The 11472-nt window shown below is 46.8% G+C and overlaps 1 protein-coding gene across 2 annotated transcripts; it reads right to left on the bottom strand.

Moving 5' to 3' along the window:
• Nucleotides 1–3243: 3243 nt before the first annotated feature.
• Nucleotides 3244–11385, bottom strand: C17H8orf33 (chromosome 17 C8orf33 homolog). 2 transcript variants are annotated; one of them, XM_060127507.1, is made up of 7 exons: nt 11298–11385; nt 5207–5469; nt 5079–5118; nt 4833–4981; nt 4549–4633; nt 4245–4391; nt 3244–3867 (listed from the first exon to the last, which is right to left on the bottom strand). In XM_060127507.1, the coding sequence occupies exons 2-7, from the start codon at nt 5210–5212 to the stop codon at nt 3728–3730; spliced, it is 567 nt and encodes a 188-aa protein (XP_059983490.1). In that variant the 5' UTR covers nt 5213–5469; nt 11298–11385; the 3' UTR covers nt 3244–3727. The 2 variants fall into 2 exon arrangements, with proteins under 2 accessions (XP_059983490.1, XP_059983489.1); XM_060127506.1 differs by having other exon boundaries at nt 5207–5472; nt 11298–11371.
• Between the last annotated feature and the right edge of the window lie 87 nt (nt 11386–11472).

The following is an 11472-nucleotide window of genomic DNA, read 5'->3' as shown; positions in this document are numbered from 1 at the left end:
AAACCATATGGTCATCTCAATAGATGCAGAGAAAGCTTTCAACAAAATTCAACACCCATTTATGATAAAAACCCTCCAAAAAGTAGGCATAGAGGGAAATTTCCTCAACATAATAAAGGCCATATATGACAAACCCACAGCCAACAGCATTCTCAATGGTGAAAAACTGAAAGCATTTCCACTAAGATCAGGAACAAGACAAGGTTGCCCACTCTCACCACTCTTATTCAACATAGTTTTGGAAGTTTTAGCCACAGCAATCAGAGAAGAAAAGGAAATAAAAGGAATCCAAATCGGAAAAGAAGAAGTAAAGCTGTCACTGTTTGCAGATGACATGATACTATACATAGAGAATCCTAAAGATGCCACCAGAAAACTACTAGAGCCAATCAATGAATTTGGTAAAGTAGCAGGAGACAAAATTAATGCACAGAAATCTCTGGCATTCCTATACACTAAGGATGAAAAATCTGAAAGTGAAATCAAGAAAACACTCACATTTACCATTGCAACAAAAAGAATAAAATAGCTAGGAATAAACCTACCTAAAGAGACAAAAGACCTCTGTGCAGAAAATTATAAGACACTGATGAAAGAAATTAAAGATGATACAAATAGATGGAGATATATACCATGTTCTTGGATTGGAAGAATCAACATTGTGAAAATGACTCTACTACCCAAAGCAATCTACAGATTCAATGCAATCCCTATCAAACTACCACTGGCATTTTTCACAGAACTAGAACAAAAAATTTCACAATTTGTATGGAAACACAAAAGACCCCGAACAGCCAAAACAATCTTGAGAACAAAAAATGTAGCTGGAGGAATCAGGCTCCCTGACTTCAGACTATACTACAAAGCTATAGTAATCAGGACAGTATGGTACTGGCACAAAAACAGAAAGACAGATCAACGGAACAGGATAGAAAGCCCAGAGATAAACCCAGGCGCATATGGTCACCTTATCTTTGATAAAGGAGGCAGGAATGTACAGTGGAGAAAGGACAGCCTCTTCAATAAGTGGTGCTGGGAAAACTGGACAGGTACATGTAAAAGTATGAGATTAGATCACTCCCTAACACCATACACAAAAATAAGCTCAAAATGGATCAAAGACCTAAATGTAAGGCCAGAAACTATCAAACTCTTAGAGGAAAACAAAGGCAGAACACTCTATGACATAAATCACAGCAAGATCCTTTTTGACCCACATCCTAGAGAAATGAAAATAAAAACAAAAATAAACAAATGGGACCTAATGAAACTTCAAAGCTTTTGCACAGCAAAGGAAACCATAAACAAGACCAAAAGACAACCCTCAGAATGGGAGAAAGTATTTGCAAATGAAGCAACTGACAAAGGATTAATCTCCAAAATTTACAAGCAGCTCATGCAGCTCAATAACAAAAGAACAAACAACCCAATCCAAAAATGGGCAGAAGACCTAAACAGACATTTCTCCAAAGAAGATATACAGACTGCCAACAAACACATGAAAGAATGCTCAACATCATTAATCATTAGAGAAATGCAAATCAAAACTACAATGAGATATCATCTCACACCAGTCAGAATGGCCATCATAAAAAAAATCTAGAAACAATAAATGCTGGAGAGGGTGTGGAAAAAAGGGAACACTCTTGCACTGCTGGTGGGAATGTGAATTGGTACAGCCACTATGGAGAACAGTATGGAGGTTCCTTAAAAAAATACAAATTGAACTACCATATGACCCAGCAATCCCACTACTGGGCATACACCCTGAGAAAACCATAATTCAAAAAGAGTCATGTACCAAAATGTTCATTGCAGCTCTATTTACAATAGCCAGGAGATGGAAACAACCTAAGTATCCATCATCGGATGAATGGATAAAGAAGATGTGGCACATATATACAATGGAATATTACTCAGCCATAAAAAGAAACGAAATTGAGCTATTTGTAATGAGGTGGATGGACCTAGAGTCTGTCATACAGAGTGAATTAAGTCAGAAAGAGAAAGACAAATACCATATGCGTACACATATATATGGAATTTAAGAAAAAAAAAAAACTCATGAAGAACCTAGGAGTAAGACAGGAATAAAGACACAGACCTACTAGAGAATGGACTTGAGAATATGGGGAGGGGGAAGGGTAAGCTGTGACAAAGTGAGAGAGTAGCATGGACATATATAACTACCAAACGTAAAATAGATAGCTAGTGGGAAGCAGCCACATAGCACAGGGAGATCAGCTCGGTGCTTTGTGACCACCTAGAGGGGTGGGATAGGGAGGGTGGGAGGGAGGGAGACGCAAGAGGGAAGAGATATGGGAACATATATATATGTACAACTGATTCACTTTGTTATAAAGCAGAAACTAACACACCATTGTAAAGCAATTATACTCCAATAAAGATGTAAAAAAAAAAAAAAAAAGAAGGGGGTCACAGGAACCTGATTTATAGCCAGTTGGTCAGAAGTATAGGGAACAACTATAGGACTCGTGACTGGCATGTGAAGTGGAGGGGGGTCTTGTGGGACTGAGCGCTTTTCCTGTGGAATCTGATTCCATCTCTGGGTAGACAGTGTCAGAATTGAGTTGCATTCTTCGACACGCTGCTGACATCCAAGAATTGCTGTTGGTGTCGGGAACCCTCAACACAAACACACACACACATTGGAACTGGATCCACGAACCCCTTTTGCAGAGGTGACACAGATTTTTGGCCTGATCAACTAGTTGGGCAGTAGTGCCATTCACTGAAAAGCAGAAAACAAATGGAGATTTAGGGACTAATCGGATGTTTTGGACATGTCAAGTTTGAAATGCCTGTGAAACAGCAAAATAAGAGATGTTGAGTAGGCAGGTGGGTTCCAGGTATCTATCTAGTCTAGTCTGCAAGTTTGGGAGACACCACCAAAGATGGCACCACAACCACTGAAGAGGATTAAGCCCCCTTGAAAACCCAACTTAATGCAGAAGGCCTGGGACTATCACCTGGAGCAGCTGACATCAGAGCTTGTCCACTGAGGCTCAATGCTGGTGTCTGGCTGGGATTCTTAGGGCAGGAAGCTATCTGCTCCTCAGAACAAAGCCTGGGCTGCTGGGGGCTACGATGGCTCCCCAAGGATGCTACCTGCTCAGGAATGAAGGCAATACGACAAAAGACCAAGCACTGGGGTGAGAGCCTGGACCCAGCAGTGCCACACACCATCTCATCTATATAGACAGTTAACACACGCTTTCACTCTTCCACTTTTGTGAGGAATACTTTTATTATGGCAATGAGACACAATGGCATGGAGCTCTACACCACCTGACAGAACATCCTCCCATAAGTGAGCACCAGTGCATAACTATGTTGCTTCCCTACTAATCCTTATTACCAACATCTACTTAGTCTGCTCCTAAGCCTGTTAAAAGAGTCCTTCTACAACATGCTAAACACTCACTTCAGTTTACTGTAGAAACTTCTGAATGGACCGCCCTCTTCTGGCAGGAGAGACATTTCAGCTGAAAACCTATAAACGGGGTCCTGGGCTTGTCTGACAGTCAGGTCAGTACCCAACATGCAGGTCTTGCATCTTCCCAACAGCCATGGCACCAGATTCACTGACCAGCCAGGGACAGAGCAACCCCACATCTGTCTGACGGAGCATTCCTGGAAAGCTCTGCACTCAAGACAAACCCCTGCACCAACTGCAGAGGAGAACCGTTCCAGAATGGGGAAGAGGCTAAAAGAAATTGAACCTAAACTCTTCATCAGGAGTGTCTCGGGTGTCCTTGGCTCTCCCTGTTAGACGAGGCCTGCAGACCCTTCGGCTCTTCTTTCTGGCGGCCTCACCTACAGGCTGCACCTGGACTGAGTGGGCAGCTGTAAGGGAGGGGAGAGACTGTATCAGAATTGAATGATAATGGCTAATGCTAACTGTGCCCATACAACTCTATCCCCATTGTAAAAATTAACTGACTTACTTCTCAAAATTATAAGGTATCACACTATCATCACACCCCCTTGAGAATCACAGAGAGATTCACTAACTCTCCTGCCCCTGCCTCCCTGGTCCAAGCCCAAGTTCTGTGTTCCTGAGAGCCAGGCTTTCTCTCTCCCTGCTCCCTGACGCTTTCCTGAGCCATCTTCTACCCCCGCCAGCCCTACTGCTCTGGGCTTCCTCCTTCCACTGCCCAGGCTCTTCCTCCCCGCCCCCTTGAACTAGGCAGGTGTGCACCAACCAGTTCCCAGGTCCTCACCAGTCCTGAGAGCCCGCAGGGCCACGCACCACTCGGCTTCCATCTGAGCCCTGTAGTCCCCGAACAAGGAGTGCATCAGCTGCCTCTTCCGGGGCAGGGGGGTTCTTTGGCTGCGCAGGGTTCGGATTGCCCCAAGAGCTTGCTCTTCTGCAAATGAAAACAGACTAGTAACCTTCTCTATCCTCACCTCCAACTGTCCTACCGCAAAGGTAACGATTCCATCCCTTGGGAGCACCTGCAGGCCACAGGACTGTCACGGTTCACCCGCCCCCGCCCCCCGCAACTCTACAGACAGGCCCCTCACTCTGCTTAGGGGTAGGTCTCTGCATCTTCAGCCCCAGCTCCAGCTTTTCCACGCACCAGGCCAGTTCCCGGGCCAGCTGCTCCGCCTGTGGTGGATCGGGGATAGTGGCTGTGAGAGGGTACCTGGACCCCGCGGCCTCCAGCCCCATCCCACAGGAACACAAAACTCCCCGTCTCATCCTCTCCCCGCTTTAAGTCCGCAAATCCGAGACTAAACCCACCGGCGGATTCCCACCCAGAATGCACCCCGAGGCTCCACCCTTCCCGACTAAGGCCCGCCCTTGCCTGGGCCTCCGCACTTAGGGGGGCTCCCTCTGAGGCCGGCGATTCTGTGGCTTTCCCGCCTCCATTCGCCGCAGAGGCCCCATTCCGGGTTTTCTTCTTCTTCTTTTGTTTCTTGGCCCTGGAGGCAGCGTCACTGCACGTAGGGTGCCCTAAGCAGACAGACTTGATAGGGCCTTACAGTGGAAGGACTCGGGGCGCCGGGAAGCGGCGGGGGGAACCGGGGGCTGCGGGGTGCGCGGGCAGTACCTGGGGCTGCCGATGTCTCCCGAGCAGGATGTCCTGGAGCCTGGAGAAAGCGGGACAGTACAAAGGTCACGAGGAGCCACCAAGGGCCCAAGGCCCCGACACCGGTGCGCCCTCACCGTAGCACTCACCGCCATGCGCTGCAGCCGCAGCCAGACCCTGAGGAGGGCTTCAGGACCGACGCCGAATTCGCTCCCCGCGAAACACGTCTGCGTAGCAGAGTTCCGCGGGGCGCTGGCAGCGCGTTGGGCGGGCCCGGGCCTTCCGGAGCGCGGTGGGCGGGGCCCCGGCCGTTCGGAGCGCGGTCTGCAGGAGACCCTCCCCAACACTGACAATGTTGCAGGTACTGCTCTGGATGAAAGGACTACGCCTAAGGTGTGCCCTTAAAGCTCACCTGCTAGTGGGGAGAGAAAAGCAGGTAAACAGACATGAAAAGCTGTCACCCAGAGCGGCGCTGTGAATAACAGCTGCCCCAACGGGGCACCGAGTGGTCAGCAAAGTCCTGCGAGGAGCAGCAGCCCTGGAGGGGCTGGTCCGGCAACGGAAAGGAGGGCGGGGCCGAGGTGCAAGGCGAGGTGGGGGAGTTGCAGGGCCCTGGACCGCAGCGGGAGGCGGCTTCTGTTGTAAGCGCAGTGGAAGCACTGGGGGACGTTCATCCATCCGAGGAGTGACGCGGCCTTACCCAGATGCTGCTGTGTGGTGAGGGCCCAGAGGGGCTGGGGTAGGGGAGGGGAGGACCTGGAGGGGGTTCAGAAACAGGAAGACCCCGCGCACCTGCTGGCGTCCCGACGTGGGCACCATCTACCTGCCCTTCTGCGCTCCCTGCCCAGGGCCGCCCCCCGACCACGCGCCGCTCCTGGCCCCATATCACAGGCGTCAGGAGGACCCGGGTGCCGTGGTGCTGCTTGAGAGGACAGGAGTCTGAGGTGCTGCTGTCCGATGATTCCTGTCAGTGAAATCGGCGTTGTTTCCTGAGGCGAGGGGATGGGAGGTCTCAGAAGGTAGAGTTTGGTCATCCCAGTAGTTAGTCCCGGGTTGGTGAAAAAGTTCCTTAGGTTTTTAAGTAAAAACAAAAGACATATTTTTCATCTTCACCAAGAACTTTATTGAACAACGTATTCACCATTTTGTTCCACTACCTCCTGCCATTTTTCAGGCAACTTCATAATTCCGTCTTCCCCAAAATTCTTATCTTTTTGAGCAAAGAACTGTTCCAGGTGCCTTTTACAGTCTTCTGGGGAATGGAAATTTTTTCCATTAAGAGAATTTTGTAAAGACTGAATGGAAATCCAAAGGTGCAATGACTGGTGAATATGGCAGATGAATCAGAACTTCCCAGCCAAGTTGTAACAGTTTTTGCCTGGTCATCAAAGAAACATGCAGTCTTGTGGTATCCTGATAGAAGATTATGTGTTTTCTGTTGACTAATTCCAGACGCTTTTCGATGAGTGCTGCTTTCATTTGGTCTAATTGGGAGCAGTACTTGTTGGAATTACTCGTTCGATTTTCCAGAAGGAGCTCATAATAGAGGACTCCCTTCTAATCCCACCATATACACAACATCACTTTCTTTAGATGAAGCCTGGCCTTCAGTGTGGTTGGTGGTGGTTCATTTCACTTGCCCCACGACCTCTTCCGTTCCACATTATTGTACAGTATCCACGTTGCATCACCCATCACAATTTGTTTTAAAAATGGAACGTTTTCATTATGTTCAAGTAGAGAATCACATGCAGAAATACGGTCAAGAAGGCTTTTCCGGTGTAACTTCTTGTGGAAGCCAAACATCAAAGCGATGAACAGAACCAAGCTGGTGCCAATGATTTTCAACGCTTGATTTGGATATTTTGAGTATGTCAGCTCTCTCCCGTGTGGTATAACGTTGATTGCTCTCAATTAATGTTCTCTGTTTGATCGCTATCAACTTCAACTGGTCTACCCAACCATGGAACATCGTCCAGCGAGAAATCTCCAGCACAAAACTTTGCAAACCACTTTGGACACGTTCGATCCGTCACAGCGCCTTCTCCATACACTGCACAATTTTTTGTGTGTGTTTCAGTTGCGTTTTTACCTTTCTTGAAATAACAAAGCATAATATGCTGAAAATGTTGGGGGTTTTCTTTCTTCTCCAATATTAAAATGGCTACACAGGGACGTCCCTGGTGGCTCAGTCGTTAAGAATCCGCCGGCCAGTGCAGGGGACACGGGTTCGAGACCTGGTCCGGGAAGATCCCACATGCCGCGGAGCAACTAATCCTGTGCACCACAACTACTGAGCCTGCGCTCTAGAGCCCGCGAGCCACAACTACTGAGCCTGTGTGCCACAGCTACTGAAGCCCGCTCACCTAGAGCCCGTGCTCCACAACAAGAGAAGCCACCGCAATTAGAAGCCCATGCACCACAACAAAGAGTAGCTCCCGCTTGCCGCAACTAGAGAAGGCCCACGCACAGCAATGAAGACCCAACACAGCCAAAAAAAACCCTAAATAAATAAATTTATTTTTTATTTTATTTATTTATTTTTTTTTTTTGCGGTACGCAGGCCTCTCACTGTTGTGGCCTCTCCCGTTGCGGAGCACAGGCTCCGGACCCGCAGGCTCAGCGGCCATGGCTCACAGGCCCAGCCGCTCCGCGGCATGTGGGATCCTCCCGGACCGGGACGCGAACCCGTGTCCCCTGCATCAGCAGGCGGACTCTCAACCACTGCACCACCAGGGAAGCCCCTAAATAAATTTATTAAAAAAAAATTTTTTTAAGTAGAATAAAATGGCTACACAAAAATTCACCAATTTTGATACTTTTTTTAAGTGTATGCTGATATGACTGCTGTTGCAATACAATCTAACAAAATTGTTTCGAATGAAGTTAAAGACAACTAAGCACTACTATAGCCATCTTACAGAAAAAAGCAAACGAACTTTTTGGCCAACCCAAATAGCTAATATATTAGCTATTTACTGAGGTGTAACAAATTACCACAAAACTTATCAGATTGAAAACAACAAACATTCTTTATCTCATAGTTTCTGAGGGTCAGGAACCTAGCAAAAGCATAGCTGGTTGGTTCTAGCTCAGGCTCTCTTTGAGGCTGCTTCACCTCTTGGAGGAAGACCAAAGACTTTTTAGACATATTTTAAAACAACCACAGTTAGGATGTATTTCAGTCCTGGGAGACTCAGGTTTTGGTGGTGAGTGGACTCCAGACCCTAAGGGGCCTCTCCCTGCCTCCTTTGGCTGTGAAACCCCTCTATGACTTGGCCCAAAACTGCTTCCTACAGAAGAAGGCTTCTCAGCCCAGACATGCGTGCCTGAGCACAGGCCTCACACCAGATGCTTCCCCTTGCACAGCCTCTATTCCCAGTCAGCCACTGAATCCAATCAGTTTATCTCCTAAGTAATCTCCACCCCTACCCACCCCCACCCCCCAACACACACCATCTCTGGCCTGAACTGCAATCGAGTCCTCACTCATCTCTCTGCCTGCACTTTCACTCTCTCCTGTCTTTTTTGAACCACCCTGTGGTGAGAGTGGTCTTTCTAAAACAGAAACTGTGTTGCTCTCCTGCCTAGAAATCTTCTATTTCCTCCAGCATAAAGTCCAAGCTCCTTACTTCCAGCCAGCACATGCCCCATAAGTCATACAGAGGCAACTATTTCCAGACCTCACTCTGCTCTGGCCCTGCTGATCTGCCAGCCTTCCGAGCCTCACCCCCCACCTCTCCTTACAGGCCCCTGCAGCCCCCACAGCCCTCTGCCCAGCCAGCCACCTCATTTTTCTTCCCTGACAGTACTAGCACCTGTTCAAACCCCCAGACCCAGACAGTAGGTCCTTGAAGAGATCTAGACAGGAAAGCATAGACGATCTAGTCCTCCATGTCTCTAAGTCCCCAAATCTCCTCTACATTGCCTCCCATCCTGGCATGTAATAAAGGCTCATAAAATGAACAGCAAGTCTTCATCTAGCTGTGCCTGGCTGTCTGCACCTCCACAGCCACTGCAGGAATCATGCCTAACGTTTCACTCTCAACCATCATGGCTGCTTTCTGTCTCTTGAGACACAGTAGTCTCCACTGACACACTCTTTCCTTGGCCTACTCCCCTGGCCTGTTTAGAAAATATACTATAAATTTCATATGTGCAAATATAAATATTTACATACAGCCAATTCTCATCATCCATGGTAGTTCTCTAAAGTAGCTGAGAACACTGAATTAGGGAATAACAAACCGTTGCTCCTAGGGGAAATAGAGTTAGCTTCCTCGGAGCCTCTGGTCACGACATTTTCATCAACCAATCAACACATAACCTTGTTTTATGTGTGTTTCTGCTTAAAGACACCTTACTTAATATATACTGTTGATTCATAAACACTGAACTCAGCCAACAGCACTATGACTTGTGCTGAATGAAGTTCATCTAGCACGCTTCCTCTATAAAGGCATCACATCACAGCCCTCTTGCACTTAGGGACATTAGACAGCACTTCAGCACTATGCTTGAGGGCCATTTTAAACAGTGAAATCCCCAAGAAAAAGCATAAAAATACAAAAAGTGTGGCAGTTAATACACAGGCACACCTCAGAGACACGGCACGTTCGGTTCCAGACTACTGCAATAAAGTGGATGTTGCAATAAAAGTCACATGAATTTTTTTTGGTTTTCCAGTGAATATAAAAGTATGTTTACACTGCAATATAGTCTGTTAAGTGTGCAATAGCATTATGTCTAAAAAACAATGTACATACGTTAATAAAGAATATTGCTAAAAAGTGCCAACCATTGGGCTTCCCTGGTGGCGCAGTGGTTGAGAGTCCGCCTGCCGATGCAGGGGACACGGGTTCATGCCCCGGTCCGGGAGGATCCCACATGCCACGGAGCGGCTGGGCCCGTGAGCCACGGCCGCTGAGCCTGCACGTCTGGAGCTCTGCAACGGGAGAGGCCACAACAGTGAGAGGCCCGCGTACAGAAAAAAAAAAAAAAAAAATTGCCAACCATCATATGAGTCTTCAGCAAGTCATAGTCAAAACATCAAATATCACTGATTGCAGATCACCATAACAAATATAATAATGATAGGTGTGAAATATTGCGAGAATTACAAAAAATATGATACCAAGACATGAAGTGAACAAATGCTGTTGGAAAAATGTGCTGTGCTATCAGTTTTTGTCTCATGTATTTTGATGTCCTGTTGTTAGGTGCATACACGGTAAGGATCCTTGTGTTTTCTTATAGACTTGATCCCTTTATCATATTTAATACCCCTTTTTGTCCCTGATAATTTTACTAGCTCTGAAGTCAGCTTTGTCTGAAATCGATATAGATACTCCAACTTTCTTTCCATTAGTGTTAGCATGGTATGCCTTTCTCCTCCCTTTATTTTTAATCTATCTCTGTCTTCGTGTTTAAAATGGGCTTCTTATGGACAATATATAATTAAATGTTATAAGTCTTATTTTTTTTACCTGCTTTGACAGCTGAGTCTTTTAATTGGTGTATCTAGACCATTCACTTTTTAAATTTATTTATTTATGGCTGTGTTGGGTCTTCGTTTCTGTGCGAGGGCTTTCTTTAGTTGTGGCAAACGGGGGCCACTCTTCTTCGCGGTGCGCGGGCCTCTCACTACCGCGGCCTCTCTTTTTGCGGAGCACAGGCTCCAGACGCACAGGCTCAGTAATCGTGGCTCACCAGCCCAGTCGCTCCGCGGCATGTGGGATCGTCCCAGACCAGGGCGTGAACCCGCGTCCCCTGCATTGGCAGGCGGTCTCCACCAGGGAAGGCCTAGACCATTCACTTTTAAAGTGAGTATTAATATGGTTGTTACTGTTTTTTATTCATTACACTTGTTTCTTTTAAAAAATCTTTCCCTCTTCTCCTGCCTTCTCCGGTTTAATTGAGCATTTTATCTGATTAGATTTTTTTCCTCCTATTTAGCATATCAATTATACTTCAAAAAAATTTTAATGGTTGTCTTAGAAGTTTGCAATATATATTAGGACTAATGTAAGTCCACCTTCAAATAACACTACACCGCCTCACGGGTAGCACAGGTACTTGTAACCCAGTGTCCCGATTCCTCTCTTCCGTCCCTAGGACACCGCTGCCACTCACACGTGCGACAGTTACCCAATACACTGTCACTAATATTCAATATTACTCTGAAAAACAATGACCTTTTATTTTGCTTAGGAGTAAGACAAGTAAAAGATTTTATTTTACCTTCACTTATTCCCTCTCTGATCCTTTTCCCTTCTCTGGGTAGATCCGAGTTTCTTGCGTCACTTCCTAACTCTGACGAACTTCTAAAGCCTCTCCCAAGACAAGTGGGGCCAGTGGCATAGAGTCCTCTGAGCCGCCTAGAGCGACCCGACAGAACCCTAGGATCTGATTGGCC

Source organism: Lagenorhynchus albirostris, chromosome 17 (assembly GCF_949774975.1).
Source record: "Lagenorhynchus albirostris chromosome 17, mLagAlb1.1, whole genome shotgun sequence".
Lineage (NCBI taxonomy): Eukaryota > Metazoa > Chordata > Mammalia > Artiodactyla > Delphinidae > Lagenorhynchus > Lagenorhynchus albirostris.
Note: the sequence above shows the minus strand (reverse complement) of the source record. Positions and strands in the feature narration are given on the sequence as shown.